At 39.0% G+C, this 23727-nt stretch overlaps 1 protein-coding gene across 1 annotated transcript in view; it reads left to right on the top strand.

The window, feature by feature from the left end:
- LOC131434389 (protein sidekick-2-like) overlaps positions 1-23727 on the top strand; it is a 183673-nt gene that overhangs the window by 123876 nt on the left and 36070 nt on the right. The window contains exons 2-4 of the mRNA XM_058601060.1: positions 1504-1670; positions 10460-10586; positions 10739-10862. Of these exons, the coding sequence (XP_058457043.1) occupies positions 1504-1670; positions 10460-10586; positions 10739-10862 (418 nt within the window). The remainder of the gene's footprint in view (positions 1-1503; positions 1671-10459; positions 10587-10738; positions 10863-23727) is intronic.

Here is a 23727-nt window from a genome sequence, read left to right as displayed (position 1 = left end):
TGAGACTGGTAAGGCAGCTGGGAACATGCAGAAGTTAAAAAAAGGGCTTATGCGTCCAAAAGCTGCGATGTAATACTTGTCCGGAACTTGATGAAGAGCGTTCGATCAAAAGTTCGAAAATTCGTGAAGGAATAACATGAATTTCATCCGGTTTTCATTATGCTCAAGTTTAACCTCGTACGATAATGGACCAATTTTTGTTCGAATAAAATATCGTTTTTTATCATTATTTGAAAGAAAAATGTTCTAATAACTTATTTTCGATACACTACCACACACACACACACACACACACACACACACACACACACACACACACACACCAACATTTGCTCAGTTCGTCTAAATGATATCGCCCTTATTCTGAATAACGACGTATTGATTTTTCGATCGAAGCTACCTTTGATTTGCTAGCGTTATGAGGAATACAAATGAAATACGAGCGAAAAAACGATACGACGTTATTCAGAATAAGGGCGTATATATATCTGAGAAAGGCAAAAAACAACTGGAAATTCTTCAAATTTCAGAACAATACCTCAATTCCACATTCTTAAAATCATCATCATCAACGCTAATAATTAAAAAAGCTCTAGTTTACCTTAGAAATGTCAGATTTTTTCGCGAATCTGGTAGCACTGTAGAACAAACGAATCAGCGAAATTGGCTTTCTTAGTCGAGTAGTTGGTGGTCTGGTGGCCAAGTTGCATTTTCAAATTTACATACCATAAGAATGAAACAAAATGTAGATTTATGTAAATTTAGCCTCCACCCAACGGTTTTCAACAACTTCGGATGGGGATACTTCAGCGGGTTTCATTTGACACAAAGCTTCCGCGCTTGGTACTCTCTATCGGTGGGAAACCATGGAAACGCGTGGTTGCTTGTTAGCTGCTGGCGAAAGCAACAATCAAATAATGAAAACAAAGTACTTCTCCATCCTGGACAAGGACTGCGGAAACGAAACGATCGGAAATCAATCGTCAGTTTGTAACGTATCGCGATACTTCATCCGTCATACTTGCGGTGCTTGCTTTTTTTCTTCTTCTTTCTTTCCTTTCCTTTCACCAATGCGCCCGTTTATTTGCGTTACAAAATAGGGCTTCATTGTAGGGTACCGGTTTCCACTGCTCACCCAATTTGAAAAGCAAATATGCCAGCCGTTTTCCCTGCTGATTGCAAACGAAAACAACGACGCGTAGACGACGGTGGAGGTGGTGGTGGTGGTGGTGAAGAAAAACGCCACCGCGCTGGGATCTGAATTAAATAAATGTTATTTCAAATATGTAAATTTCCTAACGAGAAGAAAATCGAACGTTTTTGAGCTTCGGGAATCCTTTTCGTTTTTTTTTTTCTGTTTGTCTCACTCACTCACTCAATCATTCATTATTTATAACGAACGATTCTAATGTTGATGTTTTCTTTCCATCTTTCCATGGCCGGGCCTCTTCCCGTCGGCGGAATCGTACGCGTTCGTACATACGAAAAACCATGCACGCACAGATATCGAAAGCATTCCGTTGGTGCGGTACGTGGCAGTGGCAGGACGAAACGTGATTCTCAGCTGTCCGGGAGTGAACGAGCATTCGCTGGTCGATTCGCTGATCTGGAGGACGACCCAGACGGTGGCGGAGTACATGAACGGGGTGCCGCTGGTTAGCAATCAGAGGGTGAGTATTTTCTTCAAAAAAAAAAAATGATTGGTTTGAGCTGGAAAGAACGAAGAAAGGAGGCGGGGTACGAATTCGATGAATGCGACCGGCAGTGGTTTAATTTTTCCGGACGGTTTCCAATGTATGGGAAAAAGATAGCGAAAAAGGGGATGTGGTGGAGATGGAAATGGTTAACTGTACAACTATTTAAATTCTGTTGCCAATAAAACAAAGTAAAAAAAAAACGAAGATCCTTGCGAATTGATATTACCAAATTTTATACTCCAGAATTCAGAATTTTTACTCCAGAATTCAGATCCAGAATCCACCCCGGTGAACTATCAAAAGGTTAAAACCGAGGTAATACAAATTATATAAATCATTATAATAAGATCTAGAATCCAAGTTCAAGCCCAGAACCCACATCTGGAATTTTCAGTTTCAAAATTCAGAACTCGAAACTAGATCCATGGTCCCGGTTCAGATGCATAATCTAGGTTTAGAAATCCAGTCGTATTCCAGGATATGATAAATCGGTTCAGAATCCATGTTCCGAATTCTGTGTTAGGTTCAGTATTCAAGTCCTGAATTGAAAATTAGAGTTTAGATACAGAATCCAGGCTTATAATTCTCATTGAGAATCACATGTCCTGGTTCAAAATTAAGGTCTAAAATCTAAATTCATAATCTCGCTTCAGAATCCCGGTCGAAATCCTGAAAGCAGCCACAGAGTTCAGCTTCAAAACTCAGACTCAGATTCGGAATTCTTGTTCAGAAATCCGATCCAGATTCGAAATCTAGAATCCCGAATTCATATCTCGAATTCAAGTCCAGAATATAGGTCTAGAATCCAATTCCACAATTCAGATCCAGAATCCAGGTACTAGAACCAATCACAGAATTCAGCAAAATTCAAATCAAAGCCCATAATGCAGGTTCAAAATCCAAGTCCAGAACTCAGGTATAGGTTCAGAGTTCAAATTCAGAGTGCAAGTTCCGAATTCGCATTAGGAATCTTGATTCAGGGTCCTTGTCCCGAATCCAATTCAGACATATGGTCCGGAATTCAGGTACGAAATTCCGATGTAGAATCCAAGCTCAGAATTCATACTCAGAATCCTGGTCTAGAAAAAAAAATCTTAGAATCCCAGTTTAGAATCCGTGTCAAAATCCCGGCCCAGAATCTAGCTCCAAAACCCAAGAACCGAATTCAGGACCAGGTCAAAAACTCAGTACTAGATCTAGAATTCCTCAGAATCCCGGCTCCGAATTCCGGGTCAGATCTAGAATTTGGGTTCAGAATTCAGATCCAGAATCTAAGTCCAGAACTTATGTCTAGATACAAAATCCCGTTCCAGATCTAGAATCCAGCTTCAGAAATCAGGTGCAGAATCTAGGTTACAAGTCCCGAATTCAGGTCTAGGTTCAGAACTCATGTCTAGAATCCCAGTTCAGTGTCAGAGTTCATGTTTAGATTCAGAATCCAGAATCAGCATTCAGACACAGAATCCAGGTTCAGAATCCCAATCTTAATCTGTAATTCAAGTTTAAAATACCGATTCTGTTTCAAAATTTAGGTTAGGGAACTCATGTTCAGAATCCCATATCAATTTCAGTTCGAATATGCCGATTCTGAACAGAGAATTCAGAAACAAAATTCCTAAATCTATGTTTGAAATCCAAATCCCGAATTCAGTTCTAGGTCAGAATTCATGTCCGGAACCCAATTTCACATTCAGAATCCCGGTTCAAATTTAGAATACTCAGATCTAGAGTACAAGTCCAAGGGGCTGGGGTCCACTAGAGAAATTGATAGTACCTATTAGCTCTCTCCGGACAGTACCAGACTAGATGCCGTGTGGAATCCGGCGGAAAAAAATTAACCAAGAATAGATCCACTGGGTTCCTGCTTCCATGTCGTAAAAGGCGACAATTGCAGGAGTTTATTTTTCCTTTCAGTTATCAGATATTTTCAATGTTTCACTTCTGATTACTCTATTTTACTAAATTATCTCTTCATTCAACCTATCAATTTCCGTCTAGCTTCGGAGAAAAATTTTATTTCGAATGTTCTATGTTATTGATTGTCTTTCAGGATTATAAATTGAATGATAAAAATCAACTATTGCGCAAATCCGCAATTGATATTACAAAGTAAATAACAAAGATAACATATATCGGTGTATTGAATACATAGTAAAAAACACTTGATATTAATATTTAAAACAATAAATTAAAATTTTTCTCGGTAGCCGGCTGCCCAGATCAACCAATATAACTAACTTGACCTTTATTTGGCGATGTAAAATGATTTTATAACAACTGTTTAGAATATGTCAATGCAATGAATCAACTATTTTGTCTAAATCCTATTCACTCGTTTATTTTGTATCAAGTTTGTATTCTTCAATATAGGATATTGTTGAAACGTTCACTCGGGAAGTCAGTGAGTTTAGTGGTGCATCCGAGCATCTTGAAACCGGAACATACTGAGTCGCGCGCGAATAATACCAATACTGAAATTTTTACTAACAAATACCCTTCTCCCGTGACACTTGTGGAGTGCGCAGTAGTATATACGGCCTCTAGTAACAACAAGTGTTGGACTAACATCCCTTCACATTCTTTAGACGATCTACGTTCGGGCCTGGCCGGCGCCGGCACTGATCAAAGAATTCTGGGATTACCAGAAGATATACATTGAAGGATGATTTACCAGTCCCAGGTCGGATCATCTAGAAAATCCCTGTACAATTTCAGCTAATTCCGATCAGTAACGGAGTAGCAACCAGGGGTGGTCGCTCAAGCTCAAGCTCAAGCTCAGATCTAGAGTACAAGTCCAAGTTCTGAACTCTGGATCAAAACTCTGATCCTGAGTCTCATTTCCTGGTTCCAAATCCAGGCCCAACATCCAGATCCAAAGTTCTGATTCAGAATCCAGGTCCTAAAACAGAATTCAAGAAACTCAAGTCCAGAATCTAAGCTCCAGTTTAGAATTCATGTCCAAAATCTAGATCTCTGATTCTGGATCCAGAATCCAAGTCCAGGTTCAGAATCCCGGTCCAGAATCCAGGTTTAGAATTCTGGTTCAGATTTTTGGTTCTGGTCCAGAATCAACAATCACCACAGAATCCAGATTCAGAATTCCAATCTAAATCTAGACTTTAAGTTGAAAATACCAATTCTGATTAAAAATTTAGGTCCTGAATTCGAATCTATGCTCAAAATCCATGGTACCGAATCTAGGTTTAAAATCCAAATGCCGAATTCAGTTCTAGCTCAGAATTCACGTCCAGAAACCAATTTCACATTCAGAATCTCGATTCAAATTTAGAATACTGGTTCAGCACTCAGACCTAGAGTTCAAGTCCAAATTCAGATCCTGAATCTCAGTTCAGTAGCCAGATCCTAGCTTTAAATTCAGACCCAGAAGTAAGGTGCAAAGTTCAGTTTCAGAACTCAAGTCCAGAATCCAAGTGCTGATTGAGAATTCATGTCCAAAATCTAGATCTAGAATCTCGGTTCAAAAAACCAGGTCGAAGACCAGCCAAAAATTCAGGTCCAGGTTAAGAACTCTGATTCAGGATTTACGGTCAGAATCTACAGTTCACAATCAAAGTTCAGAGCTCAGGTGCAGAATCTAGGTGCAAATTTGGAAGCCAGCCACAGATTTCAGACTCAGAGACAATTTCAGGCCTAGAATTTAGGTCCAGAAATTTGATTCAGGTCCAGAAATTAGTTTGACCTCAGGACTAGATTCAGAATTCATGCCAAATCCAAGCTGAGAGCCCAAGATCAGCATTCTGGTTCAGTAATTCGGCCAAGGCTTAAAAGACTGTTTCAGATCTGAAATCCAGCTCCGGACTTCAATCCATATTCCGAAAATTCAAAAAGTTTAGGTTTAACATTCAAGCTTTAGATTACATAAAGTCCAGTCCAGAGCTCAGGGTCGAGTTTAGAATTCTGACTCAGAATTAAGGTCCAGAATCCAATTGAAGGTTTCGAATCCGTGTAAAAATAATCGCGTAACTTCGGAAATCGTAGTAAAAAATATCGCATAACTTCGGAAATCCGAATAAAAAAAATCGCGTAATTTCGAAAGTTCGAATAAAAAAAATCGCGTGGTTTCGAAAGTTTGAGTAAAAAAAAATCGCGTAACTTCGGAAATCCGAGTAAAGAAATTCGCGTAACTTCGGAAATGCGAGTAAAAAAAATCGCGTAACTTCGGAAGCTCGAGTAAAAAAAATCGCGTAACTTCGGAAGTTCGAGTAAAAAAAATCGCGTAATTTCGAAAATTCGATTAAAAAAAATCGCGTAATTTCGAAAGTTCGAATAAAAAAATCGCGTAACTTCGAAAGTTCGAATAAAAAAAATCGCGTAACTTCGGAAGTTCGAATAAAAAAAAATCGAGTGACTTCGGGAGTTTGAGTGAAAAAATCGCGTAATCTCGGAAATCCGAGTAAAAAAAATCGCGTAACTTCGGAAATGAGAGTAAAAAAAATCGCGTAACTTCGGAAGTTCGAGTAAAAAAAAAATCGCGTAATTTCGACAGTTCGAATAAAAAAAATCGCGTAAATTCGGAAATGCGAATAAAAAAATCGCGTAGCTTCGAAAATCCGAGTAAAAAAAAGCGTAATTTCGGAAATCCGAGTAAAAAAAATCGCGTAACTTCGGAAGTTCGAGTAAAAAAAATCGCGTAACTTCGAAAATCCGAGTAAAAAAAATCGCGTAATTTCGGAAATCCGAGTAAAATAAATCGTGTAACTTCGAGTTACGAGAAGTTCGAATAAAAAAAATCGTGTAGCTTCGAAAGTTCGAATAAAAAAAAATCGCGTAACTTCGGAAATTCGAGTAAAAAAATCGCGTAACTTCGGAAGTTCGAGTAAAAAAAATCGCGTAACTTCGGAAGTCCGACTAAAAAAAAACCCGTGTAACTTCAGAAGTTAGAGTAAAAAAATCGCGTAACTTCAGAAATAACTTCGGAAGTTAGAGTAAAAAAATCGCGTAACTTCGGAAATCCGAGTAAAAAAAAATCGCGTAACTTCGGAAATCCGAGTAAAAAAAAATCCCGTAACTTCGGAAGACTGACTAAAAAAAAACGCTTAACTTCGGAAGTCCGATTAAAAAAAACGCGTAACTTCGAAAATCTGAGTAAAAAAATTGCAAAACTTTAGAATTTTTTTTATGATGCCAAATATCTTAGAAATGCATGAAACATCGTCCAGATCTGGGGTGGCATTATGTATCTCGATTCGACTGAAATTTCATCTAATCGACCTTGTTTCGTATTATGGTTCTCGATTCGAAGTCGATCATCGAGCTTCGTTCGACTTCACTCGAAGAAGTATTAGATTATCGAGAAGTTTTGGCATTATAGAACCAAAACAATCGAGCTCGTAAACGACTGAACTCGATAAGAAATGGTCGAAAGCCTTATTATTATCGACTATGAGTTTTCGAATACGTTTCTTTTTTATTTAGGTAGTTATCGATGACATCCTAGATTTTCATAAACATATTAGTATTGATAATCTTTATTTTAATGCATTGTTTTGTATATCGTTATATATATTTTGTGTGTTTGGCATATTATGTAAAAGTCGAACTGTTTAGAAAGCATATTAATTGAAAGCTGCGTGGTGTTTACTTAAAATAACAAAAGTAAGTCGTAACTAACCTATGCCCAGTAACTGTAGTTTGTAATAAAATTTCTGAATCCTGTGGAATGAAAACGTCGCTCAAACGGATTGTAGGAAAAAGCTTATTCGCTCGATAACAATGAGCAAATAATGTTTTTACCCATATATCTAACTCAAGTAAATTGAAAAATTTTTTCAAACACCTTGAAAGTATTTAGAATATGCCAAAAGCATCACAATCTCGTGCTATTAGCGTGTATTTGACTCTTCAATAGTATCTAAATAGATTATGAATACTACAAAGGATGGGTTGCTCCTGGTATATTAGCTAAAGCAATGTCTCCTATGATAAAATACTACAAAGAAAGCTGCAAAACCTAAAAGCTTTTGATTAAAACTACACATATGGATGACGTAAGTTGTATTAGACTTGAAACAATACATGAAAAATACAGATTTTTTTTTATTATAATTTCAAAAGTTCATCAATAAATTGTGTACAAAAACACGCTTGAAAAAATTCTTTACGTTTTCAAATGAAGTGGAAACGAATCTGCTTCTTGATTTAAATTTCAGAAATGTGTTCATGTTAATTTCGTGCGGCAACTTAAAACCGCAGTATTACAAACAGTTTACTTCTTTTCAGTACTTGAAACAATAATTCAGTTTGATTTTTTTCATGATTGCAATGTATATGGGTTTGTTTACCTATGTATGTTATGACCAGAGATGCCAGATATTTTCATAGAAAATCTGTATTGATTCGTATAAAATATCTGTATTTATCTGTATTCGCTAATAAAATGAAATGTCTACAATACAATTATGTTAAAAGGTGTCATTCCAATAGATTATGGTTATAGAGTGGTAGATTAAATTTCATATCTTATATTATATTCATCGACGAAATTTTATAGTTTTTTCCTATCAACAACAATTGAATTATGGTGCTATATACTTGTCTATTTTGAAAATGTTCACTTCATAAGTTGAGATGGATTTCCAAAACCCAATATGCAACGTTAAGTCAGGTAATACAACTGTCAGTCTGGGAATAATGTTTCATGATGCCAAGACTTGTCTAACTTTTAAGTTCAATTTAGTTACAAATTTTAATATAAATGGATTTCAGTGTTCTTCATCAAATATCTGCACAAAAAATATATATTTTAAAAAGTGATTTGTACGTTGATTCCTAAACGTTTATCTCGTCATTGCAATCAAATACTAATAGATAGCTCAAATACTAATAGATAGTTTAATTTTTTCCTTAATACTTTTGGTGAAATCTGTATAAATCTGTATTAAATTTAAGAAATTTGTACTCTGTATTAAATCTGTATGCGCATGTAAAAATCTGTATAATACAGATAAATCTGTATAAATGGCATCTCTGGTTATGACAGTTCGAGCAGCGTCAGTCGAAATCTAGTACCACATTGTTAGGATCTCGATCACGAGGTCGAAAGCGATACGTAATGCCTCAGTTCAGTCGAATCGACTTCAAAAATAATCGTTTCGAGCAACTCGATTCGAGATGCATAATGTCAGCCCTGATGTAACCTCAAAACAAAATTTTCTTGAAAAAAATCGACTGAGATTGAGATTTGATTTTTTTAATCTAAATTTATTAGAAATGCATGACTCGTTGAGATATGGTGTGATCTCAAAAAAAATATTGGGAGAAAACATCTTTGGGAGTTAGAAATGTCTTAGAAATGACATTAGACTTTTGGACTTAAAATTTTATTTGAGAATTCCGAAATCGAAAATTTTGTTTTTTGATATTAACTGTCTTAGAAATGCATGAAACGCTAAGAAACGATGGTATAATCTCAAGAAATAAAATTTTCTCAAAAGAACGATTTTGGGACTTAAACCGCGTAACTTCGGAAATCCGCACAGAAAAAAGAATCGCAAAATTAAAGAAAGGGACTTGGAATAATTTTGAAATTTCCGAGATCTAACATTTTTTTTTTGAGGCCGAAAGCCTTAGAATTGCTTGAAACATAAAGATCTGGTGTAATTAAAATTCTGCAAAGAGTTGACTTAAAAAAAAATTTACGGACATCGCCAGATCTCGACTTTTCATGTTTCTCTAAAACAAAACAAGAAAACCAGATAACTTTGAAAATTCGTGAAAAAAACCGCGTAATTTCGGAAATTTTTGTAGCTTCTGAGATCCGCGTGAAAAAAAAGCACATAAAAAATCACGTAAAAAAGATCTAAGTGTATTTTTCAAACTGCCCGACGTTTCGGCTGTTTTTGGTGGCCTTTTCCAGGGGAAATTTAGTCTCGTACTTCGCTTTCTATGCGCACAATTTCCTCCGAGATGGCTCAACGAATTTCGATCAAGTTAGGTTGGTTAAAAATTCCAATTTTAAGTCAATGTTTCCGGAATGCAAATTTTATTTCGTATTTCGGTCACTACCTATAATACGTAAGTAATGGCTGAAATACGTAAATTGTGAAAGACCGATCTTAAAAAGTTTCCGACCGTTCCAAAAGCCTCAGAAACGTAACTAAAGCTAAATAAAGGGCGCTCCGATCGAGTTTAAATTGTTCTTTCGAGATAAGTTTGTTTGCAGTTTACTCACCAGATCTAGCCCTTACAGATTATCATCGATTTGCGTTGATGCGATTTGGAATCTGAATTTCTATTTTTTTCCCAGATTTTCCCAAAATTAATTGTATACAAAACAGCAATAATGTAGTTTAGCCAACTTGGAATGTTAGTTCCCATGAGTTGACTTCGGTGATTTATCACCAACTAAAAGAAGGGGAAATATTGGTAGCATCGGGAGTAGAGTTCATTATCGGCAAGTAAACTGTCGCAATGTCGAACAGCTTTGAGGGAACGTTGCCGCAAAATGCAATCTTTCTCACTGCAATTAAGTACGTGTCTGGTTGGCTGGTTGGCTGGCTGTCTGGCCGGGCACAGAACCTGAATTCAGTCCGCGCCATTGATCGTTTCGGTTCGGTTCGGGCCGAGGTAGAGCAAGTTATGAAACCGACTAATAAATTACTATCACTGTCGCACATCGAGGTTCATCGAAGCCCACCATTCATCGTTCAAAAAGAGCCGTCCGTACGTCGTCTACTAATTACCTTTTTCTGTGTTGAATATTTTCTCCCAACCTCGACTCAACTCGACTTGACTCGACGCAGATAACGCTGCTACCTGACAATTTTAGTCTCCACATCAGGCCAACCACGGCCTCGGATACGGCCGAGTACAGCTGCCTGGTGAACGACCGGCACAGCCCGGAAGCCATCGTAGATTTATTAGTCCAAGGTGGGTACTTCACTGTGCTAGCTAGCTAGCTAGCTAGCCACAAACCCTTCGATGAATGACGCCAGGTCCGGTGCCGATACATTCCGAAGCACTAACGTTTCCCTTTCTGTTTTTCTCTCTCTCTCTCTTTCCCGCAACATCATCACGAGCAGACGTTCCGGAACCGCCGGGTCGGCCGCTTGTGCTGAGCTTCACGTCACGTTCGGTCCATTTATCGTGGGCCCACTCACAGGATCCGAGGAATGCACCCGTTGCCAATTTTATCATCGAAACAAGGTAAGAGCCTGGCATGGCCCGGAGAACGGCGACACGGGCCCCCAGGTCCGGTGTCATCCGGTGTCCGCCGTTTTGTGTGGCGTTTGAAACCTCCGATAGTGTTTAAATTGATTTTCGTCCACTGTTTCTCCTGACCAATTGATTTACACATCCGAACCCTTCCGACTGGCCTCTGGACTGGACTGGCATCCAGTCCGGAATGGTTTTCGTTCGATTGACCACCACCAGCACCACCACAGTGCGTTTCGTTTTTGCTACCAGTGACTTATTTTTTTCACTTTTGTTTACTTTGTATCCAGTCGCAACCATGGCAACCCTAACCCTTGCCCGTGGCAAAGGCTACTGTAATCATAATGATTTATTCAACAGCAGGTGTCGCATAAACACCTTTCAGCAAGAAACGGAAAAGGGGCAAAATATTCCATTGCAACGTGTTTTTGCTTGCACAGACCGACACCCGGTTCTCGGTTTTCCTGTTTGATGTTCGACATTAATCTAATTACAAACACTGCAAATGGTCTTCTTTCATCTTGGTCCTAACCTCATCATCAATGCATGGAAAATCTTGCCATCTTTCTGGAGTGGCTCATTCATTACGTACGCATGTCGACTGTGTTTTTATGGGGGGAGGGCTGTCACGCATACACTTCAAGACGTCGCACTCTGGAAGCCGAGTTTCTCCTCCCTGGGTCATTAATTTACTGTTACAACTCACAGAAAGAAAACTATCTCCGTTGGACTCGAGACTCCAACCATCAAACGAAAACGTCGAAGGGCCTTCCCTTACTGTCTGCTACCACAAGCCCAGAACATTACCATCCATCACCGAGCCAAGGAACCGACCGGAATGTCATACAGCACTTCCGAGGGGTTCACCCATTATTGAGTAGTTGAATTGATAGCTTGCACTTCCCATTTACCGACACTCGTCTTCTTCCTCTCGACTCGGGCAACTGTCTAAACAAACACGTGGCCCTACCGACATCAAAACCTCGTCCGAACAAAGACAAAGAATGGGGCTGCATCAGCAAAAGTTGATTTTCGTTCCAAACCAATCTCCTCCGTCTCGAGCAAGTGTTTGTTATGCCCTTTCAATTTATGAGGCTGCAAAATAAACATTACAATGAATGTGGGGACATACCCCCCCCCCCAACCCTCCAACGACGACGACGCCTCTTGACGAAAGGTAGAAAGGAAAGGAAAGGAAAGGAACGGATCCGGTCACGTCCGTTCAGTTGCTCACATTTCACTCAAGTGTTTACGGGGGCGGGAGGGGGCACACGCTTCGGCAGCTGTCTTGGCTTGGAGTTCAGTGCATTGCTACTTTCTCTATTGGATGCTGAATTATTTACCGCATCCGTATTCACTGTACTGTACTTGTACTGCACAACAGGTCGTGTGTCTTGGTTTTGACATTTTCCGGTCATATTTGCTTCCGAGTTTCGGGATCAGGGCTGCGCTCTTCGGATGTAGCGAGACATCCATTCACCGGAACTTTATTCGTCTAGTCTAGTCTAGCCGAGTAAATATTCGATTGAATCCGATTTATACAAAGTAGGGATTAGTTTTCTCTACATAAATTTGGATTTTATAACTAATCGCGCCACTGTATCTCGGTCACTACTCATGATTTACATCGGTATTTAACGATTCAATGATGATTTCAATTGTTGTCTAATCATGTATTTCTCAATCCACTTAGATCAAAATTTCGAGATCTTCGGAGCTGCTCAGGTGACGTTGTCAGTTCCACCGAAACTGCTAATGCACTGAGTAATCGAAGACGAAACGTTCATAAGAAAACTGAGCACAAAGTGGTACCCCAAGGATACCCAAACTTCTAAATGACTTTTTCGCTAAGTTTTCTAAGTTTTTTCTTCACAATTATCCACACCTACGATTCGACGAGGTTCGGCGCATTCAAGACATCCGGCGGAAAAATCTACGTTACATCGATTCGATACAATTGAAATCCATGGCAATATTGTGAGTACAGCTGAATATCAGCAAATGAAAGCCGTAGTCTATTCCGAGCACAACTCACATCGTTGATGTACTGTAAAATTATCAGCGGTTCTAGATGACTTCTTTGTGGGATTCCTGCTAGAGCACGAAACTCTTCACATATACAATCACTGTTTCTCAAAAGTTTCTCAGACGACAACTTTGATAATTTCTGCATTGCCTATTAAGTAGGTAAAAGTTGGAACTGAATTCTGAATTGAATCTTGGACCTGAATTCGGAAGCTGAATTCTGGACTTGAATTCTTCCACAGTTTCTGGAATTTAATCTTGAAACTACATTTTAAGCTGAATTCCTAACCTTGAGAGGAGAAGTGCAGAAGTGTTACCTTCGAAAAAAGGCAGATTTCAATGTGTATCAAATAATTTATAGTGAAGCAATTGGTCGATTTAGGTGTTGGTTAGTGAAAAGTGTTGATATTCGCGAAACAAGAAAAATATTCAAGCGACGGATACTGCGAATTTACCGCCCAAAATTAAGCGATGTCAGCCGATCGAAACGCCATCTGTATATCATTGCCGGTGTTATCAGATTTACAGCTGTTGAGAAGCTACACGAGAAATGCTCAAAACTGATTGTCCAATTTTGAAAATGTCCCAAATGGTGCAAATAAACAAGATAACATAATAAAAAATACTACAAAACTGTTAAAAAAACTTGAAAATGTTCAAAAAACAATTAAAAATACTACTCTAAATAACTAGTTGAAAAACTGTTTGAAGACATCACATCTCGAAAAAGTGCTCTAAGATTGCTCGAAAAGCTGTTAAAAAGAAGAAGAACGCTGAAAAAAGCTGCTGGAACCAAACATAAAATTTCAAAAAAAAAAAACAAACAAAATCGTCCTAAAACTGCCTAAAAACCATTCGGAAAATGCCTAAAAACTGAACAAGAAACTGTGAAATAACACTTCGAAAGCTTTTAAAAACCTACTTGACAAATGCTAAAAAAAAACAGCTTCACAAACTTTAGAAATGCTTTATTTGATTTGATTAAAACACTATTCTAAATAAATTGTTTGAAACGCTACTATAAATCTGCTCGGAAAAATAGTTAAAAATTGTTCGACAAACTTGACAAATGCTAATAAAATAGTCAAATAACTGCCCGGAAAACTGTTTGAAGACATCTGGAACAAGTGCCCTGAAACTGTTAAAAAAAACTGCCAAAAATCTACCCGAAGAATGCTCAGAAAAGCTCCTGAAACTGAACGATTAAAAATTCGAAAGTTATCCAAAAACTGAACTACTCGAAAAAATGCTCAAAAATTGTACAGAAAACTACGAGAAAAAACTATTTGTTGAAAATTGTTAGAATGCTCGACAAACCATAAAAAAAAACTCGAAATGTCACAAAAACTACTCCGAATAAACTGTTTGAAAAGCTGTTATAAATCTGCTCGAAAAAATAGTTAAAAACAGCACGAAATAAATGCTTGAAAATGCTAATGAAATAGTCAAAATACTACTAAAATAACTGCTTTAAAAACTGTCCAAAATTCAGTTGCAGAATGCAGCTCTTGAATCCCGGTTTAGAATTCAAATTCAGAATTTAATTCCAGTATAATGGTCCAGAAATCCGTTCAAGACTTTAGTTCGCAAATAAACAGAAAACAGTTTCCGAATCCAGGTCCAGAATTTTTTTCCCCGAATCAAGGTCCAGAATTTTGATTCAGTTGCAAAGTCTGATTTCGAAAATAAGGCCCGGCGAACGACCGTAACTATGTTAAAGCCGGGTATAAATAAACGATATAAATTAAACTAATTGGTTATAAAATTTTAGTCTTTGAATTCATAATTCCCTGAAATCAAATTCATAATCAGAAATCAGGTCCTGAATCGAGGCTCAGAATTTATTTATTTATTTATTTATTTATTTATTTGTCGTCAAACTATAGTAGACCATTACATTGTATTGATTACATTTTAACACGTGTGATATTTTCTAAAATAAACATTAATGTGCATTATGTTCTAGGACCTAGGTCGTATTGAATTAAAATATTGTTTGAGCTGGGCTGTTGTCATTGTAAAGTCAATTGCTCCGCAATGCTTATTATAAGTTGACATCATTTGATTTAATGGACCAAATTTAGCATAGTTGGTACGATAATGACTTATATAGAATATAGCTCGGTTTCGTAATTGTCGGGAAGGTATATAAAAATTAAGTTTAGACAGAAGTAAAGATGAATCAACCCGATGTGTAACGATGTTATGTATGAATGAAACCATTAATTGTTCTCGACGCTCTTCTAATGTGTGGATGTCAATGAGCATGCAACGAGCTTTGTATGATGGTAGAGGAAATCTTGCCCAACCTAACTTACGGAGTGCAAATAATAGGAATTGCTTTTGAACTGATTCTATACGTTCCTTGTGAGTGATTGAGAATGGGGACCAAACAATGCTACAATATTCAAGTATAGACCTTACGTAGGCAATATATAATGTTTTAATCGTGTAAGGATCGCAAAAATTATAGCTGAAGCGTTTTATAAATGCAAGCATGTTATTAGCTTTGCCTATTATCGTATTATAGTGATCGATGAAAGTCAACTTTTTATCTAAAATTACTCCTAGATCTCTAATTCTAATACATCTTTCTACTGTTTGATCGCCTAGTTTAATTGTGATATCTGGTGTGTTTTGTTTCCTACTGAAAGCTATTACTTTACATTTATTGACGTTTAGTTTCAAAAGGCTTTTGTTACACCAGACATGGAACGTTTGCACTTCATCTTGAAATACCACCTTGTCTACATCACTTTTTATTTCTAGGAAGAGCTTCATGTCATCGGCATAAATTAACACTTTTATATGCCATTGCCGTTTCAACCTTCCGAGCGAACAGACGTGATTTGGATTTACTGCGAAAGCATTGAAAACCAGTTGTGTGTGTGTGATAAAGTGGTCGGACGATATTGTGTGATAGACAATAGTGCTTTTTCCTCTGAGAGGTTTTTTTTCGCATTATATAATAGAACAGTGCCTTATTGTGAGCGGTCGATCGAAACGGTACCGTTAGCCGGTTATTGTTCCGCCGATCAAGGCCAAGTGTGCGGATTATAAACAAGCGGCCATTGTTCCCTGTGTCGATTGTGATCGAACATTGAAGTGAAGTGATACCGTTAGTCCATACAAACTATAAACAATTTATTTGTGCCTTTTCCTCGGTGAGGTTTTTTGCACCTTCGCACCGAACCGTTAGCTGGTGCTTTGTGCTTTTCCTCGTAGAGGTTTTTTGGCGACCGTTCCTTGCAACTGTACAACAAGCTAAGTATTGCTTTTTTCTTTATTCTGCCCTTATTACAGTTTATTGTTGCATCCCTCTTATAATTTACCACTTGCCTAAATATAACCTCGTGCTACAGTAAGCACAATGAGTCCTCCCCCTCCAGACGAAGAAATGAAGACAGATCCTAATCCGCCTGTTGTTGACAGTAATAAAACCCCCCGGATTAAGGAATATTCCGATGAACCCTCGCTATCGACCGGTCCATATGTGGTGTACTTCCGGACCAAATCTAAAGATAAAGCATTGAATTTATTGACATTAAATAAGAACCTGACGTCACATTACCCGACTATCACACAAATAGTAAAAATGCGCTCCGACAAACTCAGGGTCTCGTTGACCAGCTTAAAGCAGGCTAATGAGATCGTTCGAAATGAGCTCTTTACGCGGGATTATCGCGTATATGTACCAGCCCGCGAAGTCGAAATAGACGGCGTGGTCACAGATGCAGGTTTGACTTGCGCAGATATTCTTGAGCACGGGGTTGGCGGTTTCAAAAACCCCTTACTCAAGAATCTGAAGATACCGGATTGCAAACGCTTGCATTCAGTATCGATCGCCGAGGATGGGTCAAAATCTTATCCTCAATCGAACTCGTATCGTGTGACCTTCGCTGGTTCGGCTTTGCCAAATTATGTCCTTCTGGACAGGGTTCGTCTACCCGTACGTCTCTTCGTGCCGCGGGTTATGAACTGTACTAATTGCCAGCAATTAGGACACACAGCCTCCCATTGTGCGAATCAGCCCCGTTGTTCGAAGTGTGGAGAGCGTCATGCGGATGGCTCTTGCGGAAGAGACATTGAAAAGTGTCTCTACTGCAGTGAGGGTCCGCATGATCTCTCAGCATGTCCCACCTACAAATTGCGTGGAGATAAGCTAAAGCACTCTTTGAGGGAACGCTCCAAGCGCACATTTGCAGAAATGCTAAAGAGTGCTACACCACCAAGCCCATCTGCAAATCCCTATGCTTGCTTGTCAACAGACGAGTGCGATTCAGACGACCCTCTCGAAGGCACATCTTCGGCCATCCCTCGTAGCAACAGGAAAAGGAGAAATATTTCCTCTCATAAGCTACCTAGTAAGGGTTCGAAGGTGGCCCTTGAGGGGCCTCCAAAAGTAACAGCTAATGGTAGTGTTAGTAAAACACCGAAGCAAAGAATAGCTCCTGATCTAGAAAAACTGAGATCTGATAAGGAGTTTCCAACACTTCCTAAGACAAACAAAAACTCAATTGCCCCTAAAGACCAGTCAAAGAATCAACCAAATGCTGGATTTATTAAATTCTCTGATATAGTGGACTGGATTTTTAAAACTTTCAATATCTCTGACCCCTTGAAAGGTATTTTGATGACCTTTGTACCCGTAGCTGAGACGTTTTTGAAACAGTTGACTGTAAAATGGCCCCTTCTTTCAGCGATTGTATCCTTCGATGGCTAATTTATCCAATGAGGTCAAGGATTTGATCACTGTTTTACAATGGAATTGCAGAAGTATCATCCCAAAAATTGATTCCTTCAAACATTTATTATATACCACGAATTGCGATGCATTTGCATTGTGCGAAACTTGGTTAACTTCTGAAATATCTCTCAACTTCCACAATTTTAATATTATTCGTTTGGATCGAGAAACCCCCTATGGAGGAGTACTTTTGGGAATCAAAAAGTGCTATTCCTTTTATCGAATTAACCTCCTCTCGATACCAGGTATTGAAGTTGTCGCATGTCATGTTACAATCAAAGGTAAGGACCTTTGTATTGCTTCCATCTACATTCCCCCTAGAGCCTCGATTGGGCATCAGCGGCTCAGTGATATCATAGAACTCCTTCCCGCACCAACGTTGGTTTTAGGAGACTTTAACTCACACGGTACGGGATGGGGTTGTCTTCATGACGATAACAGATCAGCTATGATCCATGATATTTGTGACAACTTCAATATGACAATATTGAATACGGGAGAAATGACACGGATTCCTGCACCACCAGCAAGACCAAGTGCGCTGGATTTATCCCTTTGCTCGACATCGCTACGGTTGGATTGCAAGTGGAAGGTAATCCCCGATCCCCACGGTAGCGATCATTTACCTATCGTAATTTCAATCGCCAACGGATTAAGACCATCGGAGACAATCAATGTTTCGTATGACCTCACACGAAATATTGATTGGAAATATTACGCAAATTCGATGTCTGAGAAACTGGAAACAACACAAGAACTTCCTCCGGAGGAACAGTACACGCTTTTGGCTGGCTTGATTCTCGACTCCGCGATTCAAGCTCAGACGAAACGTGTACCCGGCGCGAAAACTAACATCCTTCCCCCCAATCCGTGGTGGGACAAAGAGTGCTCATCACTGAACGCGGAAAGATCTTTAGCATTCAAAAAGTTCAGAAAATATGGAACACCTGATAATTATAGAAATTACGCAGCGCTAGATAAGCAAATGAAGAACTTAGTTAAAGCAAAGAAACTAGGTTACTGGCGACGGTTTGTTGACGGATTAACCAAAGAAACATCGATGAGCACTCTTTGGAACACAGCCCGACGAATGCGAAACCAAAACACCACGAACGAAAGCGACGAATATTCCAACCGTTGGATATTCGATTTCGCTAAAAAAGTATGTCCAGACTCTGTTCCGGCACAGAAGATCTCCCGCGCCGCGACATCAAATACAAACGAAACACCGTTTTCGATGGTAGAGTTCTCACTTGCGCTCTTGTCATGTAACAATAAGGCCCCGGGATTAGACAGAATCAAATTCAACTTGTTGAAGAATCTGCCTGACACCGCCAAAAGACGCTTGCTGAATTTATTCAACAAGTTCCTCGAGGGTAATATTGTCCCACACGACTGGAGACAAGTGAGAGTTATCGCCATTCAAAAACCTGGGAAACCAGCCTCCGAACACAATTCGTATCGGCCGATTGCTATGCTTTCCTGTATCCGGAAGTTGTTCGAAAAAATGATTCTCTTCCGTCTAGACAATTGGGTCGAAACTAATGGCTTTCTTTCAGATACACAATTTGGTTTCCGCAGGGGTAAAGGAACGAACGATTGTCTTGCGTTGCTCTCAACAGAAATTCAAATGGCATTTGCTCGTAAAGAACAAATGGCATCAGTATTTCTAGACATCAAGGGGGCTTTTGATTCAGTTTCTATAAATATCCTATCTAAGAAGCTGCACCAGCATGGTCTTTCGCCGGTTTTGAACACCTTTTTATATAATCTATTGTCCGAGAAACACATGTATTTCGCACATGGTGATTTGTCGACAATACGATTTAGCTACATGGGTCTTCCTCAGGGCTCATGCTTAAGCCCCCTTTTATACAATTTTTACGTAAAAGATATCGATGAATATATCAACACATCTTGCACGCTAAGACAACTTGCCGACGACAGCGTTGTGTCCATTATAGGATCCAAAACTGCCGATCTGCAAGGACCATTACAAGATACACTCCACAACTTGTCCACGTGGGCTCTTCAACTTGGTATCGACTTCTCTACGGAGAAAACTGAGCTGGTTGTATTTTCAAGGAAGCGAGAACCAGCACAACCACAGCTTCAACTAAGGGGTGAAACCATAGCTCAGGTCTTCACATTCAAATATCTCGGGGTCTGGTTCGACTCCAAAGGCACCTGGGGATGTCATATTAGGTATCTGAAACAAAAATGCCAACAGAGAATTAACTTTCTTCGTACAATAACCGGATCATGGTGGGGTGCCCACCCAGGAGACCTGATCAGGCTGTACCAAACAACGATATTGTCCGTAATGGAATATGGATGCTTCTGCTTCCGATCCGCCGCGAACACCCATTTCATTAAACTGGAAAGAATTCAGTATCGTTGTTTGCGTATTGCCTTAGGTTGCATGCAGTCGACTCATACGATGAGTCTCGAAGTGCTTGCTGGCGTCTTACCGTTGAAAAATCGATTCTGGGATCTCTCATATCGATTGCTAATCCGATGCGATATCTTAAATCCGATGGTGATTGAAAACTTCGAAAGGCTTGTCGAGCTCAATTCTCAGACCCGTTTTATGTCCTTGTATTTTGATTACATGGCTCAGAATATTAATCCTTCTTCGTTTATTTCCAACCGTGCTCATTTGTTGGATACTTCTGATTCTACTGTGTTTTTCGACACATCCATGAGAGAAGAGATTCGTGGAATTCCGGAACACGTGCGCCCTCAAGTGGCCCCAAATATTTTTTATAATAAATTTAGAACAGTCAACTGTGAAAAGATGTTTTACACTGACGGATCAAACATCAACGAGTCCACAGGCTTCGGCATCTTCAATCAGAACATCACCGCTTCGTACAAACTCAGTGATCCGGCTTCAGTTTACGTCGCAGAATTAGCTGCTATTCAGTACACCCTCGAGATCATTGAAACGTTGCCCAAAGACCATTACTTCATTGTCACGGACAGTCTAAGCTCAATAGAAGCTCTCCGGGCAATGAAGCCAGGAAAGTATCCCCCATATTTCCTGGGGAAAATACGGGAACACTTGCGAACTTTATCTGAACGGTCTTATTCAATATCGTTAGTCTGGGTCCCTTCACATTGTTCCATTCCGGGAAATGAAAAGGCAGACTCATTGGCTAAAGTGGGCGCATTAGAAGGTGATATTTATGAAAGACCAATCTGCTTCAATGAATTTTTCAGTATTTCTCGTCGAAGAGCACTTGAAAGTTGGCAAACTTCATGGAGTAATGACGAACTGGGACGATGGCTACATTCCATTATCCCTAGGGTATCGACGAAACCTTGGTTCAGGAGGATGAACGTGAGTCGCGATTTCATTCGTGTTATGTCTCGGCTCATGTCTAATCACTACACATTCAACGCACATCTTCGGCGTATTGGGGTCATGGAGAGCGGTCTCTGCACCTGTGGCAACGGTTATCAGGACATCGAGCATGTCGTATGGTCATGTGTGGGGTATTGTGACGCCAGGTCTGTTTTAAAGGACTCCCTCAGGGCCCGAGGTAGACCACCTGATGTTCCGGTTCGAGATGTGTTGGCGAGTCGGGATATATCATATATGTTACTCATATATAAATTCCTTAAACACATTAATATACAAGTGTAATCTGCGTTAGTTACCCCTGTTCCTCGACTGATGCTAAGAAGAAACTCCACCCACAGGTTCGACACTAACATCCGCCCGAATCTCCCCATCCCTCGTCTGTCCACCATCTTCATTGGAACTAACAAGATCTTTCTGCTGTCACTAAATTTTCTGCTTCCCCCTCCCACGTTTTTTCACCATCTCGATGTCAACTAATTAGATCTTTGTCGTTCTTAGTCATTTTGTTCCCATATCCCCTTTTTACTCTGTTCTCCGTAATATTTACTTCTCTGTATATTTTTTTTTTTTTTCATTTTCCTCCGTAACATCATCATCATTGCCCACGGACGGCCGCTGTAGTCTATGAGATGAATATGGGCCACCCGCCTGGTATTCGTAGCCTGGGGGTGTTCCCCGCGAACCCACACGGACAGAAAAAAGCGGCTAATACCAAGATACTTACCAACGTGTTACATTCAGTACGCCGGCCGGTGCCGATTGCCAGCTGAAGGCGGGATCTGCCAAAGTCATTACATTATCTTAATATACTATCCTAGTTTTAAGTTATTTGTCAATTAAAATTAGAAAAAGCCCTTGGCATCTTAGAGCTTAAGCAGTGTGCCTTAATAAATTATATAATTGAAAAAAAAAAAAAAAAAACACTTTTATGTGTTTTAAAATAAGAGATATATCGTTTACAAATAAAATGAATAAGAGAGGGCCTAGATGAGAACCTTGTGGAACTCCTGAGGTTACTAGGACATGGCTGGATATCCTCCCTTTAAATCGAACCATTTGCTGACGATCAGTCAGATACGACTCAAGCCATTTGAGTAGTTCAGGACCAGTTCCTATTTTTTGTAGTTTGAATAATAACATAGGTATATCAATGCGATCAAATGCTTTGCTGAAGTCAGTATAGAGAGCTTCTATGTAATTACCCTTATCCATAGCAGCCAGTGAGTAATTAACAAATTCGAGTAAATTTGTATTAGTCGAGCGACCCTTAAAAAATCCATGCTGCATATTAGTGATTCTATTTTTAACTTGATAAAACATTTTTTCATTGATTATCGCTTCTAAAAGTTTAGGAATGCAGGAGATAATTGCAATTCCTCGATAATTACACACATCTGATTTTTTTCCACTTTTGTAAATCGGTACCAAATAGGAGTCCTTCCATATTTTAGGAAAAATACCGGTCATGAGTGATTTATTGAAAAGCCAAAACAAGGGTGTGGCTAGTTCTAACGATAGTTTTTTCATGAATATGGGAGGAATTCCATCAGGTCCGGGACCTTTAGAGATATCTAATTTATTGAGCGTTTGCATAATATCTTGGACGCTAATGTGATGAATATTGATGTCACAAGCATGTTCAGGGAAGAAATTAAAATATTCACGGTCTCGATCCTCTTCGGAAAATGTAGTATAGGTTTCTTGGAAGTAATTTGCAAATAGTGTACAAATATCTTCCGAATTGTCAGCAGTTTTACCCTTGAAAAACATTTTTGAGGGAAAATTATTAGATTTCAGTTTATGTTTTACGTAATTGAAGAAATTCTTCGGGCAAGATTTAATTTCACTCTCCGTTTTTGAATAGTACTCCTCGGAAGCGATTTCAATTGCCAGATTCAATTGATCACAAGTTTGTAAGTAATTTCCTAAGTTGACGCTACTACTGTCTCTTTTATATTTTTTATGGGCCTTCTGTTTTCGATTTTTCAGATTTTTAATGTTATCATTATACCATATTGGCTATTTATAGTTAAGTCGTCGTGTGATTCTCTTAAAAGGTACCTGATCATTAATAGTATCAAATAAAATCTTATAAAACATTTCCACAGAAGTTTCAACATTAGACTGCCTGAAAATGGTTTGCCAATCAATGTTACTTAATTTTAACTTTATGCTATCATAATTTGCCAAGTCTTACTGAAAGACATCGTCATACTCATATTCATCGGGTCTATTATACTCATGAACAAATATGGACAACTCAATTGCAGTGTGAAATCTTTCATTTTTCCATAAGGGGGTAAGGGATTCGGTAAGACAGAAGTCTTCTTGTGAATTTGTTAGTAAAAAATCTAAGTAACAGTTTTGCTGATTTTTAACGTGATAATTTGGTTGAGTCCTAAGCATGCAACTTGATCAAAGATATATTGGAGAGTTTCATTCTCTCCTACCACTGGTAGTAGGATGCTCTCATTTTCAGAGTCTGGGAAAAAGTCAATGTCACGTTGATTGAAGTCACCATAAATGTGTACTTTCACTTCGGAAGGAAGGTTAGTTATGATTTCTTCAGCAATCTGGAAAAACTTTTCATATATGTACTTCTTTACGGGTGTTGTTTGGGGGAAAATACACTAAGCAGAAAATATGTGTTTCCTCTGCCAGACGAGTTTTCACCCATACGTGCTCGAATTCTTTAATTTTTCTAGTGGTTATGATCT

Source organism: Malaya genurostris, chromosome 1 (assembly GCF_030247185.1).
Source record: "Malaya genurostris strain Urasoe2022 chromosome 1, Malgen_1.1, whole genome shotgun sequence".
In the NCBI taxonomy this organism is placed as follows: Eukaryota; Metazoa; Arthropoda; class Insecta; order Diptera; family Culicidae; genus Malaya; species Malaya genurostris.
This window is presented reverse-complemented; position numbering and strand designations above follow the sequence as displayed.